Source organism: Nanorana parkeri, unplaced genomic scaffold (genome assembly GCF_000935625.1).
Source record: "Nanorana parkeri isolate BGI_ZX_2015 unplaced genomic scaffold, ASM93562v1 scaffold2203, whole genome shotgun sequence".
Lineage (NCBI taxonomy): Eukaryota > Metazoa > Chordata > Amphibia > Anura > Dicroglossidae > Nanorana > Nanorana parkeri.
This window is the reverse complement of record NW_017308471.1, coordinates 57,164-81,161: the sequence shown is the minus strand read 5'-3', so window position 1 is coordinate 81,161 and position 23,998 is coordinate 57,164. Positions and strand designations below refer to the sequence as shown.

The following is a 23,998-nucleotide window of genomic DNA, read 5'->3' as shown; positions in this document are numbered from 1 at the left end:
TCCAACAGATTGGGCAAATGAGACCCTGGTTTTAGTGATAAAAAACAGCAATGCATGGCCCACTAATATCTGGATGTAATCTAATTTTACAAAGAAAGGGCTCTAGAGTAAAAATTAATATTAAGCGCGATAGTGGGCATGCCTGCCAATTTTCATTAGAAACCGAGAAAGAATGTGAAAGAAAACCATCTTCTTTAACTTGAGCAGTGGGGTGGGAGTACATTGCTCCAATCAAGGCCATCATTCGGTTACACAGACACAGGTGTCGAAGCACTTGCTCCATATACAACCAATTTACAGAAATTTACAGCATCCGTGGACAACATTAGTGGACTTCTTGAGCTGCAAGAAGTATATCCAGAGAGCTTCGGTTCTCCCATTTCTTAGCACATAAACATAAACTTGGCTTTGGCATTTAGCTGAACAGACCTAAAATTTTTAACACCGATACTGATTCTAGGGTTGATTATATTATTTGCAGTGGGCTCACATTAATATGGACACAATTAGATCATAATAATGGAACTCAGAGAAAAGAAGTACTTAAACAGTCTAGTCATGAAAGCTCATAGTCTACACTTTCAGTATAATTATCTGAAAAAGCAACAAAACAGCTAAACCACAGATTGCTCTAGACAAGATTGTTAAGTATGTGTAATCGAAAACTTTTTTTAAATAAAATTGGGGAATTTTACTCTCTGTAAAGCTTTTCTTCCCTGGTTATCTCAGTGTGTGTGTGTATATATATATATATTTTAGGGCTGGTAATGATTAAAATTTTCGTGTTCGATTAATCGAAATTTTTTTAATCGATTAATTTCGATTATAAGGCACATACAGATCCAACTACATTGGCCTATACACATACAGCACAGCAATGAAGTAATAAAATGAACTAGGATCACACTAATCCAGCACGCTATTAATCTCACGTGCCCCACTGAATATGGCCGCGGCTTGAGTGGGGCAACTCAGAATAGTAACGTGCTGGATTAGTGTGATCCTAGTTCATTTTATTACTTCATTGCTGTGCTGTATGTGTATAGGCCAATGCTTTGGAGTTTGGTCCACACTTGTGGGCACACTGACCAGCTGGGAATATTGTAGAAGAAAGGTTCACTCAGCACTACAATCATCGGAAGCCCGTCCCTCAGCGGGGAGGGCTTGCGATGATCGCAAGTACGATCTGCCTGTCCAAGATGGGCAGATCGTACGAGATTTTACAACCATCGCACGACTTTTGTTATGCGATGGTTGTAAGGTGTATGGGCAGCTTAAAACACAATAATACACTTCTCAACATTACATCCCCCCCGCAAAATATAATAATAAAATTCCCCCACACACAAAACATAATACACTCCCCCATTATAAGCCCCCCCCACACACATAAAATAATATACTCCCCCTTATTAACGCTCCCGCACACATAAAATAATATAATCCCCCCCCCCTTATTAACCTCCTCCGCAGACATAAAATAATATACTCCCCCTTATTTACTCCCTACACACAAAACAATACACTCATTCCTTATTAACCCCACCCCAAATAATAATACACTCCCCACCAAACCCCCTCATCTGTTCACGTCTTTGCAGGGAGGAAGCTGTGAGCAGGATCGATCTTAGGTTATCTGGGGGTGATTAGTGAGGTCTGCAGCAGATCTCACTAATCACACCCAGATAACCTGGGATCGATCCTCCTCACATACATTCTTTCTTTCGGCCAGAGCTCAGAACTGTCAGAGCTCCGGCCGAAGGAAGCCAGAGCTGACAGGGGCAACTCTGCGGTCTGCATCCGACACAGATGCAGACCATGGAGCTGCTCCCGCAAGTCAGGTACGCAGTCTGCGACCGTATGCCTGACATGTCAGCTGTCTGTGGGTCACATAGTACCGGCTCACGGGCCGGAGTTGGCCTGCGGACCAGTACTTGGAGACCCACATTTTGAGCCCTGATATATATATATATATATACACACACACGTATGTGTGTATGTATGTGTGTGTGTGTATATATATATATATATATATATATATAGATATATATATATATATATATTCATACATACATACATACATACATATTATATATTGTGAGACTTAGCTTCCAATGGTAGCACATTAAGGACGGAGTCCACTCTCTTACCACGTCTTTTTAAGGGCTTCTTTGCACACTTTTATTATTTCAAACATAAAAGTCCACACAGGTGCTTCCTTCGCAGGGGTCCTCCTGACTCCTGGACAGACACCTCCCTTGTCTTCCAGCTGGAACCCAGAACCTTAGCCAGCACCCTTCCCATAAGTGCTGTGCACAGGTGTGCAATTAGGTGCTGGCCACTATTAAACAATGGACCCAGGAATGGAGATTTCATCCCTCTCAATTCTCTTAAAAATCTACCAGTTCCAGGACCCCATCCCAAATCCAGAAATCCTGGGAAGAGCTGCAAAGTCAGCTCTTTCCCTGGCTGAGAGTCCTGGGTGTCTGCACTGCCAACATCTTGCATGGCAGTGTGACGCACTGCCGCAATATATAATATGTATGTGTGTACACATACATACATATATATACAGGGCTCAAAATTTCCACTCACCCCCCCGCAATTGGCGAGTGGAAATTCATCGGCGGGTTGTTCGCCGCCGGCAGGACGGGGATGAAACTGCGGATGCTTCTGCGGCGATCGCACTCTCTTCTCTGGCTGGGGTGAAGGGAAGACGGCGAAACTGATTCTTCTCCTCCGCGGCCACTCTGTAGCTGCAGCAATAGATTTACAGCCAGCCCCATCCCAGCTTCTCTCACTCAGTTTCACTCCGATCCCTGTTGCCTCACGAGGCGCCTCTTGTAGTCAGCGCTGGGCAGGATCGCTGCATCGCGTCTCGGTGCTCAGCTTGTGGGAGGCGCTCGCAATTCTGCCCTGCTAACATGAATAGGTTAAATCATGATCCATAGTACAACTACATGTTATGTACTATTATGTACTACAGATCATTTAACCTATTCATGTTAGCATTGGATAATTGTAAATCTATTGTTGCAGTGCATTCTATATGTAGTACATGCCAATTCTACATGTACATATAGAGTGCACTGCAACAATAGATTTACAATTATCCTCCGCTGACATGAATGGGTTAAATGATCCATAGTACAGGGCTACATATGGATACATACACACATATATATATATATACATACACACACACACACATATATATACACAGTTATATTTAATATCACTTTAAATCTCCAGTTCTTCTCCTGTCTACTGATGTCAAAAAGGCATTTGATAAGGTAGATTGGAAGTTGATGTTCTCTATGCTCTCCTATTAAGGATTGGGTGCCAAGATGTTAATGTAGATTTCTGCACTTGGCTCCCACTGCCCAAGTTCGAATCAATGGCACTCTGTCCCAAACCTTCCAGTCGCACACCAATACACGTCATGGATGCCCCTTTTTCCCCACTGTTTGTTCCTCTCTCTGGAACCTTTATTGGATGCCATTCACCTCAATCAAGATATGCAAGGCATTCCAACCCGTGGAAGAACATAAAATTGTGGCTTATGCTGATGACATTGTATTTTATGTCTATAGTTCCAGAACCTCTCTTCAACAAATATTAAAAGAGTTCAAGGCATATAATGAGATCTCTAAATTTTAAGATAAACCTAGGCAAATTGGAGATTCTAAATGTTTCCTTTCCAGAAAGTATTCTCCTGTATTTTCCATTAGTTTTGCAGAGTACAATCTCTGGGAATTACACTTGCTATTAAACTTGCTAACCTTTATTTACATAATTATATCCCCATGGTCAATGTGATGTCGGACCCCAACTCTTTTGCCCTTTTTCCTGGCTTGGCAGAACTAACGCAATCCTGCTGAAGGCTCCGTTTCTCTTTCTTTTTTTTAATTATTTCCGTTTATTGGGTTTTTCAGATGACATACATATTACACAGTACAGTACCAGGGGACACGTTAACAATGCAATCGTCTCAGAGCAGAATGGAGTAAGTCAGTATCCCACGGAACAGACAAACAATGACAGGGGGAAAGACAACGACTTGTAGAAGAGGAAGGAGAGGACGGGACGGGATAGGGTAGGAAGGGGTTTTTGTGAACTTGCCTCAGGGCGCCGTAGACGCTAACATCACGGATTCAAGAGGTAGAGGCGTTAACCGGTTTTGCACAATGTCGCATTGTCATTTTGTATTAATCTGGCTGTGTAGCATCCCATGCTTGTAACTATCCAGCTATGTAGGATACAGATATACAGCCAAACACCTAGCCCGCAAGATTGTTAACCTCCTAGAAGTAGGCACAGTGTTAAGGTCTCTCACTTACCCGTCGTAAAAAGGACGCCTGGTGAACATTCGGGGCATACACGTTAGCTAACCTAAACTCTACGCCCTGGATAGCAACCTGCAAGATAAGATATCGACCTTCCGGGTCAGTCAGGGGTCTCTGATTTGAGACCCCCTCGAAACCCAATAGCGACTCCCTTAGCACGTTTAGTGGGGGAATCACTGTAGTACCAGAGCGGGTAGTGACGAGCCTTAATCAATGTCGGGAAGATGTAGGCGAGATGCGTCTCTTGAAGGAAGACCACATCTACTTCGCCTCTGTCAATCTCCGACAGGATCTGGTAGCGTTTACGCGGGGAGTTAAGGCCTCGCACATTATATGTAATTACTTTTAGAGTCGCCATTGGTGGAATCCGTATGGGATCCTCTCAGAGGACCGAGGAGACCCGAGCAAGTTCACAACACAAAAGGTACATACAAAAGGGAGGGAGACAAAAGGTAGGAAGGGAACACAGGGAAACATAACCAGACATGGGCAGACGGATCTGCCTTACTCTAAGTGCCGTAAGGTCGGCAGCAGATGCCTTTTCGCGGGGCCGAGGGCTGCCCGGGAAGGCATTTGGTATGGAGTCCACATACCAAAATGCATGGGGACTCAATGACGTGCGGCCAAAGCCTCCCCACCCTCCCCGAGTGCATAAAAAGAACTTGCAGTAAACAAAGTAAGAACTTGTGGCATACCGTAGTGAACATATAAAACATTAGATAACCATGTCATAACGATCTAACTCAAATCAAAATGGTGACACAGCAATATAGGACAACTTCGCCCGGTGCCTCCGACATGTGGCATGGGAGGGCACCTTAATGAAGCTCGGAGCGGGCAACAATGTGAAAGAGAGAGATTCCCCGTCATACTGCATAAGGGGGGATGGTTGATTCAATCTCCCGGGGCAGAGTGGGATGAGGGCCTGCGCCGGGAGCCCCTCTGAGGTTTTGATGCAGCTTGGTGCCAGTGGGTTGCGGGATTAACGCGCCATTCCGGTGGTCGGTCTGCCCAATCAGTCAAATCCGGCACGGCAATCTCCATCTTGGTGCAAAAATCTGCTAATTCCTCAGTGAAGCGCAGGACCGCCGATTTACCCTCCCGGGTAGCTATTAGGCAGGCGGGGAACCCCCATCGGTACGGAATATGGGCATCCTTCAGCATCTTCAGGAGGGGCCTAAGTTGCCGCCTGCCGGCAAGGGTCTCCGGGGAGAGGTCCGGGAAAAGTTTTTGCTCCGTCAAAGTCGACTTCAGAGGAAGATAAGGGCCTTGTCCGCGTAGTAGTAGTGAAGCCGCACTATGACGTCACGGGGCAGCTCTCCCGCCGCTGCTCTTGGCCTCAGGGCCCTGTGTGCCCGATCAAACAGGAGGGTAGAGGTAGGGGGACGGCCCAAGATGGAATTGAGGATGCCCCTGACGGTGCCCGCGAGGTCCGCGTCACCCGTGGCTTCAGGCAGGCCTCGGAGACGCAGGTTGTTCCTGCGATTCCTGTTCTCCTGGTCCTCGATCTTGTACAGGGCTTGGCGGGTGTGCAGCCGGGAGAGCTTACCCTGATTCTGAAGCTCCCGGATGGCCTGCGCGTGTTCGTCTAGGCGGTCCTCCGCAGCCTCCACGCGGTTCAGTGTGTGCGACAGTTCGGACCTGAGCGCCGTCAGGTCCGTTTTAATGGAGGTCTCCAGGCGAAGGAACATGGCCGCAAGCTCCCGTTTAGGCGGCATGGATCTCGCTAAGGTACGTAGCGACATTTTGGAGCCGTCTCCCGAGTCCTCCGCTTCCGACTGGGCCGAGGTATCGTCACGCTCAGGCCTGCGATGGTGAGTAGGGTCCTTTGCAGGCCGCGCTGGCGAGAGTGTTGGAGGCGCGCGTAAGGCCCCGCGATCTTCCGGCGGGGATTCCGCCGCCCAGAGCCGTTGGAGCGAGCCCGCATTCGGTCTCTTGGCAGAGCCCGACTTCTGGCCTCTTTTGCCCCCCATGAGGAGAGTAAGGGATGTGGGCGAAGTGTCCTTTTGTCACGAGCAACTCGGGGATGGAGCAGGAGCTTCAGTTAGACACGTCCAGCCGCCGCCATAGGTAAGCCACACCCCCCCCGTTTCTCTTTCTAATGTATTGTATTACCCAAAACATATTTTGACACTTTACAGAACCTGATATCTAAATACATTTGCCAAGTCAAAAAATCCAGGAACTCCTTTAAAATTTTAAGATCATCAAAAATCTCGGGTAATCTAGCCCTGTTTGACTTTAAAACATATCACATTACTGCTCAATTAACCCGTGTTGCAGACTGGACCTTTAATGCTTTGCAGAAGAGTTGGGTAGGTTTGGAACAGACTTAGGGGGTTATTCACTAAAAGGTAAACATTTTGGAGAAGGCAGGAGAAGTGAATAATCTAGACAACATAGCTGAACTGGAAAGTGAGTTGAATTGGAGAATTTTTCAAATCAGTTATGTCCTAGATTGTTCACATCTCCTGCCTTCTCCAAACTCTTCATCCTTTAGTGAATAACCTCCTATATACCTATAGGGGATTGCATTTGGGTTCCGCCTCAAAAGGAGGTCTTTGTCTTCCTTATCATCACCTTTGACTAAAACCACACTTCAAACTTAAGAATAGTTACGTCATAAAATCCACTGGCCCTATAACACAATTCTACTACCAATGACTGGTTTGGATTATTTTCCCTCAGGAAAATTTGACTAATCTTTCCTTCATTTGGTGGATTCCTTTAGCCTGAGGTTAAGAGACCTACTGCTAGGCATAATACGTCTACATTCCCTGCGTGAACGTTGGGGGTGTCATGCTCTAGATTTTTGGTGATACCGACAAGTTCTTCATTTTGTACACTCTCTCAAAACCCTTCTGGGCACCAGACCAATTCACACCATTTGAAAACTTGTTGAATGCCTCAGAAACTCCCAGAAACCACGAGTTACTGCTTCTCTAAAGCACAAAATGTTTACCCTAGCTACTACTTCTTCTCTTGATGTCCAGATGGTGGAGGCAAACTTTAAATTAGTCAGATATACCATCTGACTAATTTAAAGTTTGCCTCCACCATCTGGATATCAAGAGAAGAAAAAGTAGCTTCACAATGATCCACTTAAGGTGCACAAAAGCTATCCATTAATCTCTTCACAATGTTGGAGTGAATGCGGTTATTTAGGTGCTTTCGCTCATATATGGTGGCACTATCTTGACATAAAAAAATTCTGGTCCATAGTTGTGGACCTCACTTCTCAAATTAGCAGATTGACTGTACATTCAATGCCATGATCTTGTTTGTGTCATAATATGTGAGATTCTCCTGGATCCTGCAAGAAGACTCTGATCACTTTTATGTTGAATGCAGCAAAATCGCTCATACCTCACTATTGGATATCTCCACATATTCCCTCCATTATAAAGTGGTTTGAAAAGATTGATAGGTTGTGGCATCTTGAGGCTCTTTGACGGTTATGATAAGACCTGGGCATGTTGGATGGAGTTTAAAAATTCAGATAAATATTGCTCGTACATGTCTCAAGGATAGGAGGTGCAATCTACTACACATTGTTTATTAAAAGGTATGCTTAATAGATCAATTACCTACCCTCATGCACAAGAATGTGGGCTCTACACAGTGTAAGCTCGCTGAACCACACCCAGACATACCTCTGTTTTGTCTTTTCCCTAGTGTTTTTTCCTCCTCCTGGTATGATAGTGTGAATTGTGTGTGTGTCCGGAGTTTCTTGACATATACACCTTCCTTGTGATAAACTGCACTGAACTGATGTTTGCATACTTGTTTGGATATATGTATTTTTAAAAAAACCAATAAAGTTAAAAGAAAAATGGTCTTCTAAAAGAAAAAACATGAAAAAGTTGAAAAGTTGAAAAAATTATGAAAAAAAAGTTAAAAAATACTGAAATTGCAACATAGACAAAAACATCCACATACCTGTTACACAAAATGTTACAAGATGTATTTCTTCAGCTTGATTGTCAAATGCCCCTGTAACACAATATACAAAAGTTGCAACAAATTACTTCAGAAAAAAAAAACATGACAATTTGATAAGAAGGTAGAGTGCAAAGTCAAAAAAGTCCCACCTGCCTTGAGCTACTCTTAGAAACTGCAGATAAAAACTCAAAGGACAGGAGCGCAACTACCAGGAGTGACGTGAACGGAGTTGAGCTACTCTTAGGCTGTTGTGTAGAGCAGCCTTTCTCAACCACGGTGCCTTCTGTTGCCCGGCTTCCTGATTGGCCGGGAAGTCAGCTCCATGCTCTCTCATCACAAGTGACGAGAGAGCATGGAGCCGCTTCCCGGCCAATCAGGAAACCGGGCAGCGTGTAATGACTCGCTTCCCGGCTTCCTGATACAGGAAGTACTCATGCTAGGCACTCGTGCTCCCAGAATCGTACAAGCCATCATTCCTGGGTGAGTTCTGCGCTTTCAACATACCAGAGGCACTATAACTACCAGCGCCCTGCCTAGTGGAACGCGCACACCGACTAGGTCCACAGAGGGAGGATGGGGCCCCTCCGCGGCCGATCATTGTGCACTACCTGAATTACGCCGACCGGTCAAAAATCCTGCATCCTCCTCCTTTTTGCCGACTACTCGGCTGCAGTAGCCAAAAAACGCAAAGCGTTTAATGAAATCTGCTCCACTTTGGCCCGGAGATGCATCAGATTCACATTGGCTTACCCAGCCACGCTCTACTTTGACACGGCAGAAGGCCGCCGCTTGTCGTTTCAAGATCCAGAGGTGGCAGCTACAATGCTGAACAGCCTTGAATTGAATCACGGGTCTCCCTCCAAACCTCCCCCACCTGTGTGGTCGCCTCGGAAATTTCCCAGGGTTGCGAGAAAAACGGGTGGCACCCCCCCCCGCAAATACCGACACGGCTGATCTGGTAACATTGAACCTTGTGGTCATAAGCTCATATGGATTGATCAGGGGGTCGTATCCGACCAGGCATTCGCTGATCTATACCAGCTGCTGTACACCTCTCTAATTCAGCCTATGAATGTTGTTATTCTTTGCACTTAGGAGATTGTGTTAGCTACTACACCTCATTTCATTCTCTGCTACGGTGGAGAGGAGAAATGAGCACATTCCCCAACCTGCTGTTAAGTGGGAAATGCGGAAATCAGTAAATCAGTTTGTTACGTTGCTTGTTACAGTTTTGTTATTTTGGGTTATTCGCCTTCAGGTACCACCTATATTTACTCAATTTTTTACAGCCTCCATTGCTGACCAAAGGCATTGTGTTCTTCTGCACATCCATAGATGTTTTCATGCTAGTGGGTCACGGCTGCCTAAACACCTGGAATTGCGCCTCTGGGAGGGGTGCCCTTTGTTGCTTGACATGCAAATTTTTCATTCTGCTCTACATTCACACCTGGTTTGCGGTATATTTATAAATATATGAAAATAATATCTTGGAATGTTAAAGGCTTGCGCTCAACCCAGAAACGCAATCGGGTTCTACGACACCTCAGCCGTATGGGAACGGATATAGCCTTGCTACAAGAGACCCATCTGAGAGTGGAGGATTTCTTTTGATTACGCAAGTCCTGGGTGGACGAAGTCATAGGTTCCCCTTCAGAGGGCAGGAGTGGTGAGGTTCCCCTTCAGAGGGCAGGAGAGCGGGAGTGGTGATTTTATTGAACAGAAGCCTAAAATACTTGTTTATTAGCGTGGATAGACTCAGAAGGGAGGTTGCTTACAGTTCACTTAGATATGGGCCCTAGTAGATTGGCGTTGACAAATGTATACTTTCAAAATTCCCCCATCACAGCTGAGTTAGGATTTCAATTTAAAAATGTCTATAGGAGAGGATAGGAAATGGCTTTCGGGTTTAGTACCTCGAACGAGGAGTCCAGAACTGGCCAGACAGTCTCCCTTGGCAACCATGGTGTCCGCTCTCAACTTTAATGATGCCTGGAGACTGGCACATCCACTAGAAAACAGATTTCACCCATCTTTCCCTGGTCCAAACAAGACCTATTGCCAACTCCCTCTCATCATACTAGGATAGAGTGGGAACAAGCCAAACAACAATTTGACCTATGGGCACAGAGACAGGAGGCTGTCCACGCTTCGTATTCTACACTTAGTATACATAAATTTCGCAACAAGGCAGGTAAGCTCTTGGCTAATTTAGTGAATGGGCGGTTCAACCCGACCCATATTCCGGCCCTCAAACATCCCTCTGGAGCATTGGAAAGGGATCCCATAGCAATCAATAAGATCTTAGAACATTTATATTTTATAGTTCTCTTTACTCGGCTGATGACATTGATGAGGGGGCAGCATAAAACTTTCTAGATTCGGTGACACTCGAGCTTGAAAAAGAGGTGATACCTTGCTCTTCTCTTCCTAAACTATCTCCATCCCATCACTGATCTGATCACCCGCCGCCTGTCAGCTGCTTCCGCATACCGACTTCCTACACTTTTCCAGTCAGACCAGACAGAAACTGAGCACTGATACACACAGCCGCGGCCTCAGCAGCCCAGTCTGCACCCAACACTGCTGGGTCTCCCCCACACTGCCCAGATCCCGCATTCTTTTAGCAGCACCACGGACAAAGTCCCCTCTCCTCGTTCACAGCCTCCCTCCCTTCTGTGGACGAACTCATCCAGGCAGCACACCAGCCAGATTCGGGCATACACCACGAGTGTCCCGATCCTCCACACAGGCCGTCCATCTCCTGATTCCTGGATCCACATGTGTCAATACCTTGATTCTCTGCCATGTCTTGTCCAGTTAGCTAGTGCTCCATTGTTGTTGTGCCCTTTGTGTTCTTTTGTTGATCTGCATTTACAGGTTCTCCTCCTGTTTCCCAGGGCTGCATGCATGTCTGTTAGTTAGCCTTCCCCATCCGAGAGCGCTGTTTATGTTTTCTTGTCTACCCTGGTGCAGCCAGCTCAGGTGGGATTTGTTAAAGGAAGGTCGGGAGTAACGAACCTCCGAAGGGTACTGATGGGCCTGGAGGAAGCACGTGCCCACCCTTCGAGGGCGGCGGCCATAATCACACTTGACGCTGAAAAAGCTTTGACAACGTGCACCTGGGCTGGCTGTTCCGGGTTCTCACAAAGTTTGGCTTTCAGGGTCGAGTTCTCTCTTTCCTGCGACAAATGTACGCCTCACCAGTTGCAAGGATTTTGACTCAGTCAGCTCTGTCCCTGCCACTGGTCCTGGAGAAGGGAACAAGACAGGGCTGCCCCTTGTCTCCCCTGCTCTTCAACCTCTCTTGAACCTTTGGCATCACAAATATTGCACTCGCCTGTAACGCGAAACTCCATATCACACTTTTTGCGGACGAGGTTCTGTTTTTCACATCCTGGCCCAAAGATGATGTGTTGGCTATAAAAGAATTATTTGCCCGTTTCAGGAACTTCTCGGGACTGCGTATAAATTTTGCCTAAGAGCGAAATCATCGCTCTCTCGGAGCCTTCAAATGGGGACCGGGGGGGGGTTTGGGGAAACTATGACACTATGGGTAGGGCACAGCCACATCACATATTTAGGCTTGAAAGTGGGAAAAACGCCCGCCTCTCTGTACTGCCTGAATTATCTCCCTTTGATTGACAAGCTTATTAAAGAATTGGAGATGTGGGAGGGTCTTCTCTTGTCACTCTTTGGGAGAATCCACCTAATCAAAATGATCATCTTTGCTTAATTGTTATACCCGCTGCAGACTCTTCCCCTTCTGTTAAAAAGCAAGGACATTCGGTGCACGCAATGTCCAGATTTATCTGGCAATCCAAACCGCCGAGGATCTCCTTCAAAAAGCAATGGGGGGGCGTGGCTTGGGCATGGCCGGGTGAAGACGCTCACACGCTGAGCTCCTGGGCCGCAAAGAACTTTACGGTAATAATACGACCCAACGATACCGCCCTGACACGCGCTGTCACCACCAAAAGATGCAGCCGAAGAAAAAGCAGGAGGGGAACCCGTCAGCCCGGCCGGACACCGCCATCGACCAGCTCCTGTAGTCCGCACGTCCGCCGGCAACGGTCCCAGCAGGCTCTCCCATAATGGCACCCGCAGCCCACGCTACAGGACAGCAACCCCTGGAGTCGCCTGGCAGCTCTATCCCACGCTGCCCAGCCTCTGAGGTAGGAGCACACACACTTACCCACCTGCATCTACTTGTTGATGACCTAGAAAACCGCAACCGCAGACAGAATATTTGCATAAAGGACATCCCGGAAGCCACAATCCCTGGTGACCTCTGTCCCACGGTCGTGGGTATTTTCAACCTTCTTCTGGGCCGCCTGGCGGATTCGGATATAGCTATCGGCCGCGACCCTTGGCCCGCTGACCCCTGATGCAAGGCAACCGAGAGATGTGATCTGCTGCCTGCACTCATACACCATGAAAGATGAAAGAAGAGATCCTTCAAAAAGCATGGCGCAGGGGACCCTTTGAATTTGATGGAGCCCCTATCCACCTGTACCCTGATGTTTCCCGCAAAACCCTGCAGCTGCAAGTATTGAAACCATTGCTCGATGCTCCAGGGACTTGCATACAGATGGGGCCACCCGTTTCACCTGATTGTTCGCAAAGGTAACTCTCTCTTCTTTCTACGAAATCACTCAGATGTGCCAGGCATTACTACTAGATGGGCCTTTGCAGTTGCCGTTATTTTACCTTGTTGATGTTATTTGTACCAAAGGTTGATGATGCACCCGTGATCCTCCTCTGATGTAAACTTGACAGTGGGCTGTCGTCAACTCCCATTTTATAGTCGTTTTGCATTATTAGAATCCTCAATGGACCTTCGTTGCCCGGGGGCTCGGCCCTGCTGTTTCCATCCATACCCGCTCATAGCTCGCCTCTTCCCTTTAGCGGGGGGAGATACCTAGATTAGAGACGTTGTTCTCTCTTTTTCTGTTTTCCTGCTTCCTTACTCCTCTGTCTGTGACTTATCTTGCATCCCCTCATCTGAGTTCTTCTCACTAGTGTCTCTTCTCTGTTAGCCTCTCTCTCTTTCTCTCCTTCTCTATACTCTACTCCTCTATCTCTCTCTTCTGGCTACTTCCCTCGGGGGCCTTGATCTGCGGCTTGGGTAGTGGCAATGGCGTTAAAGGTGGTCTCCTGGAATGTGAGGTGCCTGAACACCCCTGAGAAACGATCTATGCTCTTAGGGGAACTGTGGGAAAAAAGCCGCTAGGCTAGCTAAAACTAACGATTTATTCCTTCGCATTCACCACCGACTTGAATTGCTGCACAAACGGCAGTGTTCCGTCACGATAGTGCAGGAACTGGCTTCTTTGAGGGAGCAATTACGGTCCTATACTCTTTACAAGACGAAACGATTCATTATGCGTAACAGGCGCAATTATTATGAATTTGGCAATAAATGTGGTCGATCCTTAGCAAACACCCTCAGAATGCAAAGAGCACAGAATTATGTCCCCGAGCTTTTCTCCTTCGCGGGTACGAAACTTCACTCCTCCTCGGCTATTGCCGACTCCTTTCGATCATTTTACTCCTCTCTGTATAACTTACGCCCCTCTGCCTCAGGTACTGAAGAGACTTCCCGATCAGCTGCCATCGACTACTACCTTGCAGCCTCAGGGATCCCCTCCCTGACGAGCGCAGAGAGAGAGGCTCTCTCGCCCCCCCCCCTGACTACTGAGGAACTCTCTTTGGCTTTAACCAATACCCCGAAGGGTAAGACTCCTGGACCTGATGGCCTTCCAGCCTCCTATTACAAGGCCCTTCTCCCTCAGTTGGCTTCTCCTTTTGTAGAAGCTTTTGCTGTGCTTACCCTCCCTCCAGAACTTCTAGCAGCCACTATTTCAGTGATTCCAAAGCCGGGAAAAGACCCTTTGCACTGCGCCAATTTTAGGCCTATCTCCCTACTGAACAGTGACCTTAAACTGTTTGCAAAGGTTTTAGCTATGCGGTTGACCCCGATCCTGCAACGTATAATCTGCCCAGACCAGGTTGGATTTATTCCGTGCCGTGAGGCTAGAGACAACACGGTTCGCACAATTGATGTGATTTACAACGCCAAACTGCGGGGTGTTCCCATGATGCTTCGTCTATGGACGCAGAAAAGGTGTTCGACAGGGGTGTCGTGGGACTTTCTGTCTCAGACCCTGACACATATTGGACTACTGCCACTGATCCGGACGTGGATTGAGGCGTTATACTCGAAACCCTCTGCAGTAGTTAGGGTAAATGGCCACATCTCGAGTCCCTTTTCAAATCGCAAATGGTACACGCCAGGGTTGCCCCCTCTCTCCGCTAATTTTTGTGCTTACCCTAGAACCTTTCCTGTGACACATCCGGAACAACCCTGGTGTTGCTGGCCTCCGTGTAGGTATCCGCCAACATAAAATAGCGGCATATGCAGACGACCTTCTCTTTTATATACATCCCTTCCGGTTCTGATGCAGGAATTGCAAATTTATGGCTCCCTCTCTAATTTCAAAGTCAATCTGCAAAAGTCAGAAGCCCTGAACATAACTCTACCCCGGGGCCCCCTTACGGCAGATGCTGCAATCTAATTTCACTTTTAGATTGGCCACGCAGGCGATCCGCTATTTAGGTACATCTCTCCCAAATGTTCAAATTGAACTTTCTGCCATTCCAACGCTCATTATATTCTGACTTACTGACGTGGAAGACTCTAGCCATATCCTGCTTTGGAAGGTGCAACGTCTTAAAAATGAATGCGATGCCTCGTCTTATACCTTTTCCAGACCCTACCTATCCGTGTCCCTAGAAATTTCCTGCGTGCCATACAGTCGGCATTTCTTAAATTTATTTGGCAAGGAAAATCGGCGAGGCTCAGACGTGATATTCTATTGCGCACTAAATCCCAGGGGGGCATAGGACTTCCGGACCCGGAACTATCTAGCCACGCACCTAACACGTGTAGTGGACTGGTATAAACATGCAGAGCACAAACTATGGGTCCAAGTAGAGCAAGATTGTGTAGAGTACCCATTGCAAGGAGCCCCATGGGTAAAACATAAGTTTCCTCCCCGCCTTACTTCAACATCCTATGGCTGGTCTGGCATCTCCCCCCTCTCCGTCCCCTCAAACACCTATCCTAGGCCATCCTGGGTTCACCCCTGGATTCACAGATAAGCATTCCCGGGTCTGGTCAATGGCTGGCCTGAATGCAGCCCGATCGTTCATTCATCAGGGTCAGTGGAAAGATCCTTCTGTACTCTATAGAGAATTTCAGGTTCCTAACCTTAACCCATGGTGGCACCTACAGCTTTCATACTTTCTAAAATCCTTGCCCACCGTGACACTATTTGTTCAGGAGACCACTCCCTTTGAGGAACTGTGCGAGGGCGTGGTCCGGGGGACTCTCTATGGCCTATAAAATACTGCTACAGGCGGTGTCCACTACGGACTTACCCTTCATACGTAAGTGGCAAAGGGATCTTCAGAGGACATTTACTGCCGCCCAAATAGACAGGATTTTGCTTTTTGGTCACAAAGCATCTATATGTAACAAGTAGGGATGCACCGATACCGGTATTTTGGTACAGAGTACCGATAATTTTTTTTCGGTACTCGCCGATACCAATTACCGAGTAACGGAAGTCCCATTTAGGAAGCCAGGTGGCGTGTAATGACCTGGCTTCCTGATTAGCCGGGAAGCCGGGCAGTGTGTAAAGACTCGCCACCTGGCTTCCCGATTAACAAGAAAGTCCCCTCTTACCTTTGTATGTGTAGCCTGTCAACCCCGGGGCCTCTCCAGCGAGAACGCGGCCTTCCTCCGGTACCCAGCCGAAGCCGTCTGGCCGGCCAATCAGCTGCTTTCTGATTGGCCGGGAAGCTGGCTTCATGCTCCCTCGTCATCTCATGATGAGGGAGCATGGAGCCGGCCAGGATACGCTAAAGTTAGAATGGTCATCACAAACGAAACTTGGAGGGAGACCAAATTAAAAAATTCTACATAGAGCCCATGTCCCGTTCTTCAAACCATCCGGAGACTCTGAATGCTTCCTCGGAGCGACCACTGACTTCCACATGCAAATGTGCTCATCAAAAGATGAGATGTGGAGCTGCAAACTCTCATCTAAAATATTGGAAAGTGTATTTAAGGAGGGGGACCCACTACGGGCGTTAGAAACCTCGGCTTATATCAAAAACAGGGCGGGGCTACCCACAGTGAAATTGTTAAAGGAGAACTATGGGGTGAATGCAAATCACTCATCCTCATAGTTTGAGCCTACGGCCGTCGGCTCCGTAGATCGGGAAGTGATCAAACGCATACCGTCGCTAGCTCACTTCTCGATCATCTCCCTGCAGAGAGCAGTGACCGACTGCTCCGATCCTCCAGCGCTGAGTGTAGGAACGGACAGGGAGGGGGCGGGCACATCTGGCTCTTCCTCTAGATAGGCAGAGCCAGCTGTCACTCACGCAGCTGGGTGGATCTCGACAGCATTGTCGGGATCCGTCCCAGCTGCGGCAGTCTCAGTAAACCGCGAGCTGTAGCTCGCTATTTACTGAGCTTTCGGTCACGGGAGGATGCAAGTGTATGTTCTCCTGTGACCCTTAAGAGAACTATGGGGAGAAAGACTTACCCCATAGTTAAAGGAAAATATGGGGGCTGAGTACAAGAATTTTGGATATTGGAAGTTATACCAAGTTATACCCTGTGGTCAAATGACCAACTGCCTGAAAATAGTTAAATTGCAGGGCTTCTATAAATGGAAAAGAGTGGGGATAATTTTTCTTTGACAGATATACTCTAGGGGGTTATTTAAAACGTTTGACCAGGAGCTGAATACTCGCTTGATAGTAAAATGTTTTTTCAGTACTTGCAATTAAGACATGCACTAACTGCACTGGTCAATACGCACAACACCTACTCCCTTGATAGATCAGGTAGTATGAGCTAAAAACTCTAAAAGGTTTAAGAGCTATACTAATATTTATTACAAAAGGAGCTTGTGAAACTCCCTTTGTTATATAGAGATCGCTGGGTACAGAATATGGGTTCAATTGATGAAGAAACCTGGAACGAGGTACTACAGAAAAAACAGGATGATTCCCTTTCCCCTTTGCATATATTAACTCAATTATTTGTTATACATAGGGTGTATAGAACCCGAGTTTTTAAATAAAATAGGAGAAAAACTGGATCCAAGATGTGGGAGATGCAAGCATCAGGAAGGTGCTCTTATTCATCTGCTTTGGAGGTGCCCAAAACTCAAAAGATTATTGGCAAGGAGTGATTGAAAGTCTGAATAACGTTTATGGTAATATGTTGAATGTTGATCCACTTACAGGTGTTCTGGGAGGTTTCAATTCTGGTAATTTACATAATAATACAGTTCTTGCTATCACTAGACTACTGTTTTTGGCCAGAAGGTTAATTGCCGTTAAGTGGATTTCAGTGTATCCCACCAAAGTTGAAGAGTGGAAAGCTGAAATTAGTAAGTATATCCGGTTTGAGGAATATAATTATAGATCAAGGAATCAGGCTGGCAAATACAAGGGGATTTGGTCTAGGTGTGCTATGAATCTTTTTTTTTTTTTTAATATTCAGTTTTTATTGGTTTTGCAAAAGCCAACAAACAACTGTACAAATTATATGAAAAGAACATGTGGTATCAAAAGTGAAACAAATAAAAGGCAACTATATTGCAGCTAGTTTCCAGTATTATATGAGCTTTCAAGGTGTAAAATTACGATTTCAAAAACAGTAGAAGCCAAGTTACTCTAGTGAAAAAACAGACAAACAGACCACACAGGAGATGTTAGGGGAAGGAAGGACCGTAAAGAAGAAGAGGGGGAGGAAAGGAAACATAGGAAAAAGTTAAGGATTCAAGTCCTGGATAACAGCGCTCTCCTATGGGGTTGCGGATGAGTGGTTTTGTGTTGTTCAGAGCTTTCCGGGTGTTTGTATGACTAAATCTAGGCTGTATGGGAGAGGAAGGTGTAAAAATGGGTGTGGCGTGCAGCTTCTGTTCAACATGGACCGGGGTGTCCAATTGCACTTATGGAAAGGAAACATAGGGGGAGGTGCGGGTGCAGGCGTGGGCACCCAACTGTACACACCACTGCTACAATATTTTTTCATAAGGAGTGATAATGTAACCAACATTACTATAAGCAATTGGAAATACTTCTATAAGATCAGTATGACATTCAAGTTCCATCCGCATTATTCTTATGAAGCTTGTATCACACCACTTGCGACAAAGAGGTTTGTTTGAAAGTAACCCATGACCGCCATTTGTTGTCGTATGTCTCGTAATTGTCGTATTTAATAGATGTCAGTTCATCCGTCTGTAATACTCTACTTTATTGAACCATTTCTTTCAGAGTTGGAAGAGTGGGTTTATTCCAATGCAGGGGAATCAGGGTCCTGGCTGCATTAAGGAGAGGGGGGATTAGTGATAGTTTGTAAGCTGATAGCGGGATTTCAGTGGCATGAAGCCATGTTGTTGGCTTTAAAGGTATTGAAATGTTTGTGATCTCGATATAGCTCACAATCTGTTTCCAGGATGGTTGAAGTCTGGGACAGGACCACCACATGTGTAAATAAGTGCCCGTGGCATCGCAGCCCCTCCAGCAAGTAGCCGTTCTAGAAGGATGCATTTTATGTATGCGCTCAGTCATGCAGTACCATCTCACCAAGAATTGGAATGGCGCATCGGTCAACAAAGGACTGATGGATAAAGTGGAATTAGCACAAAGAATTACCGTATATACTCGAGTATAAGCCGTCCCGAATATAAGCCGAGGTACCTAATTTTACCAAAAAAACCTGGGAAAAAGTATTGACCCGAATATAAGCCGAGGGTGGGAAATGAGGCAGCTACTGGTAGATAGATACCAATAAAATTACATGAATATTTATTTAAAAGAAAAATAACCTAGCTCTGTAAGTGGAAAAGGGGGTACAGGGCTACATATCATGTACTACGGATCATTTAACCCATTCATATTAGCAGAGGATAATTGTAAATCTATTGTTCAGTGCACTATATATGTAGTATATAGTACATGTACATATAGAGTTCCTGCAACAATACATTTACAATGATCCTCTGCTAACATGAATGGGTTAAATGATCCATAGTACAGGGCTACATACAGATCATTTAATACATTCATGTTATTATGTAATGTCTGCACTGTATTAGCAGTATATACTCTATATAGAGTATATACTGCTAATACAGTGCAGACAATACATATATAATTGCTTAATGAATCTCTCTCTCTACCCCCACCCCCCTCACTCACTGTGTCCTTGCTGCGGTGTGCGGCGCTCCGAGCGGGGTCATCTGGCAGTCTCCGGCCACCTAAATTAGGACCCGGAGACTGCCAGATGACCCCGCTCGGAGCACCGCACACCGGAGCAGCAATGACGCGACGCTCAGCGAGGTAAGTAAGATGACGCGCTGGCGCAGACTCGAGTATAAGCCGAGGGGGGCACTTTTCACCCAAAAAAATGGGCTGAAAATCTCGGCTTATACTCGAGTATATACGGTAGTTGCTTTTGGTATTCAGTAAAGGTAATTTCCAAATCACGTTCCCATTGCGTCAGGAACGATGGAAATGAGTGGGAGTGGTGTTTGAGAAGGATCAGGTATATTTGGTATATATACCGTGTGTAAGGCTCTGGACTACAAATCCCAGAAGCTTATCCCAAGGATGAGCCCAGATGTAAAGCTTGGCAAAACTTTAATTTCCATTTTTGTTGTCTGTTCTTGCAGTAAAGCTCAAGGAAAACTGACACAGTAGCATTTAAAGTACTTTACTTGGCGAAAATGCTGCATATACAAACTTAGTTACAGGAAAAACAAACAAACAAAAACATACATACAGGCTGCTATGTTATGGAAATTCACTTGGTTCAACACACAAATCCATGTCGCATTAAGCTGCGCCAAACACAAAGAATTTCCCCCGTTGTACTACGCTCCTTTGTGCAAGGACTGGAAGTATCCCTTTCTATAGAGTCATGTAGAGTCAGGAGACATGTGTTGCTTGCTTGATAATACCATGCTTAGAGCCCTGAGCGCAGGTATGTTTATTGTTTTATACCTGCCCAACAGGAAGTGATGTCAGACAGGAAGGGGTGTCTCAAACAGCGAAACAGGAAATGGGGCAAGACAGGAAGTGATGTTTACAACCAGCAAACGATTTCAAAACCCAGGAAGTGATGTTAACAAGCACTTCCTCAATACATAGCCAGTCTACAAAACACATTAGTAGAACAATCACATGTAGTAGAATAATCTATCACCACCGGAGTGACTTTATCCAGCATTGCTCAGTGATCAATGCCACATAACATTACTATGATTCTCATGCGTGCGTAATTACAGGCAACGTCATTATCTCTAGCGTGTTGATCAGGCACACCAGAGAGAACAAACGCACGTTCCGTCCATACATTCGCCAAGAAGACACTGCTCCGCCGCGCATAAGATATCTCCTCCAATGGATTAACCCCCCAGCATCTATTTAAACCGAGACACTGAGAGACTAATGACAAAACATTACAATACACTAAAAACACATCCTAGTAAAATTTCCACAACAGCTACAATCCCATGCAGCCACTACACTATCCTTCTAGTACATGTAATGGTTTCTAAGAGACAAAACACTAAAATAGTACTTAGCTTCAAGCTGTAGATTCCGTAAATTCCGTAATGAACAGGACTTCATGGCACTTAGGCGTTCGCAGGAAAATGACTTCTTGTTGCAGTCTCTGCTAAGTCCCTTGTATTAGAGTCCACTCTTGGTCAAAGTGATGTCCCTGTCTTGAAGTCCTCCTGAACCTTTGGGTTGCTGGCTTTTATTCAGAGGAAATGGCCTCTCACTTGTGGGTGTTTCCCCTCTAAAACTTGTATGAGAGCAAAATATGATGTATTTCACTTTCCCACCTCTAGGTGGCAGCGCTGTATCATAAATTGCCACCGGTAGTCAAGGTTGATTAAGTCTTGGCCAATCTAGGTGGGATTGTTTACACAAGGCTTCCCCATAAAACCATTCCATTGTGATATGAATAATGGGGAAACAATACAGGGCAGCCACACCATTGTGAAAAAAACAGTTTGGTCTGTTTGAGAAGGCACCTTCCATTGTGAGAAACTAGCTCTCTGTCAACAAACAAATGTCTCTTTTGCAAATCTGTGTGCGTCTGAAACATTAAAATTCTCAAATATATATACTACAGTATATACACACACACACACATACACACGCGCGCAACACACCGTGTTGCGGACGTTCCGAGAGGAAAAGCAGGTCTTCCATGGGTGTGAGGTCGGAGGTGGAACGTAGTGGTTTCGGGAGCGAGGATACAAAGTGGCGTAATTGTCTATCTCCACAGGTCTAGTGGGTACGTCCCCCAGCGGAGTTGTTGCAGCGTATACAATTGCAACCCTTCACAAACACGGGAGATCCTAGAAGAGCGCCTCCACACATAGCATCTGACAACCGACCTAAGAGTATTTAGATAGGAGGTATTTAGCCTATGGGTAGGGTTTGGAACAGGTAGAGCATTCAAGGCAGTATTGTAATTTTGATGACATTTATCCTACCGGTCAAGGAAAAGCAAGGGCAGTGATTGAGCCAGATAGCGATATCTCTTTTGATGGTGTTTAGCATAGGTATGTACTTAGCCGTATATAAGTCAGAGGGTCGGGAGGTCAGAGAGATACCCAAGTATTTCATTTTGTGGGGTTGTCAACTGAAGGGCATAGAGCTCTTCAGAGACTACGTTATATGGGAAGGGCATAGAGCTCTTCAGAGACTACGTTATATGGGAAGGGCATAGAGCTCTTCAGAGACTACGTTATATGGGAAGGGCATAGAGCTCTTCAGAGACTACGTTATATGGGAAGGGGTAGAGATGTTAAATACACTAAACTAAAAGCTTTGAATTCTTGTAGGAGGAAGGGCAATGAGATCCGGGGCTGTTTTATAATTTAAAAAAAAAAGTATGTCATTAGCGTAAGCTGCTAATTTATGTTCTCAGTTGCCTACCATAATGCCGGTTATTTTAGAATTATGTCTAATGGATAGTAATGGGGAGAGGGGGCAACCTTACCATTATGTAGAGTAAAGCGATCAGACAGGCATCCATTAACCTTAATTTGGGCAGCTGGATTCTCATATAAGGCCATAATCCCAGGTAAGAACCTTGGGCCCATTCCAACATGCTTAAGGGTGGCCCGGAGGTAGGTCCAGTCGACTGTCGAACACCTTTTCGGCATCAGTGGACAGAAGTTAGGGGAGGAGGAGACATAATGCATTAGCGAGATTGCTCTCTGTGTGCTGTCTCTTGTATCCCGACCAGGATGAAGCCCACCTGGTCAGGTAAAATCAACTGGGGCATCAGGGGATTAAGCCGGGATGCAAGGACCTTAGCATAAAGCTTTATGTCTGTATTAAGATCAGTGAGATGGGCCTATAACTGCCACAGGTAGACAGGTCTTGTCAGGTTTGGGAAAAACAGAGATGTGGGTGAGTAGGGTAGACGGGAGTGGTGGGGCGCAGAGGAAAAAGGAGTTGAAATAGTTACAAAGATGGGGAATAAGCAGATGGAAGGTTTTGTAGTATTCGAGGGTGAATCCGTCAGGCCCCAGACTTTTTCAGGAAGCCATGGAGGCGATGGCCTGCTGGATTTTCAAATCACTGATGGGTGACTCAAGGTCTTCTAGTTGGTTTCAGGACAGTTTAGGGAAGGGGGTGTCAGATAGGTAGAACTTTATGCACTGCAGATGTTGTTTGGTTTGGGGAGTGGAGCCGGACCTTACATTGTATAGGCAGGTGAAGAAAACGCAGAAGACATTGGAAATAGCAGAACAGGTGTGAACAAAGGTGTCATGTTTAGATTTTATTTTAGTTTGCACCTTGCCTATCCTTCAGTAGTTTGGATAAAAGCTTCCCGGGTTTATTACCCAGCTTGTAAGTGCGTTGGGAGAGAAAGTTCAGAGAGCGTCTGTATTTACAGGTCAAAGCTTCTCCCAAGCCCTCCCTTCGTCAACAGATCAGATATCCTGCTAGTAGTTTACCTTTTTTGTGTGAGCCCTGCGAAATAAGGGATCCCCTAAAAGTCGCTTTATGGGCCACGCGGTGACACCACTCCCGTAGAATTTTCAGAGAAACGGTAGGTAATATCTTTTTCAAGAGTGGAAACAGTAGCGTCTGCCAAGAGGGATTCGTTCAATCTCCAAGTAGGGGGCAAGCGGGCGTCGTTTAAGATTCTCAAGGAGGCCACCACAGGAGCATGATCCAAGAGGGTGGAGGAGAGGATGGATGCTTCATGCAGGGTATCTAAGTGATGGTGGCTTGGGAAGATGTAATCTATCCTTGTAAAAGGTGTTGTGCATGGGGGAAAAACAGATCGCGGGGGTGCAGGATCCGCCAAACATCTATTAATTGCATGGTGTGGAGGAGTGTCTTAAGAGAATTAAGGTGTTTATATTCAATATGGGATCCGCCAGTGGAGGAATCTAGGGAATCTAGGGAAGGTTCTAGATGGAGGTTAAAGTCTCCAGCTAGGACAGTGGCACCTTCCTGAAATTTTGACAGGAGGCGTAAAGTCCCTTAACTGCCTCCGGGCCGGCCGTAGTAGAAAAACGGCCGGCCCGGAGCTCTCTAGATCTGAGCGGGCGTCTCTAGACGTCCGCTCAGCCACGCCCCCT

At 46.1% G+C, this 23,998-nt stretch overlaps 1 protein-coding gene across 1 annotated transcript in view; it reads right to left on the bottom strand.

Annotated features, from left to right (window-relative positions):
* NTAN1 (N-terminal asparagine amidase) overlaps positions 1 to 23,998 on the bottom strand; it is a 123,769-nt gene that overhangs the window by 74,334 nt on the left and 25,437 nt on the right. The window contains exon 5 of the mRNA XM_018573007.1: positions 8,286 to 8,339. Within this exon, the coding sequence (XP_018428509.1) occupies positions 8,286 to 8,339 (54 nt within the window). The remainder of the gene's footprint in view (positions 1 to 8,285; positions 8,340 to 23,998) is intronic.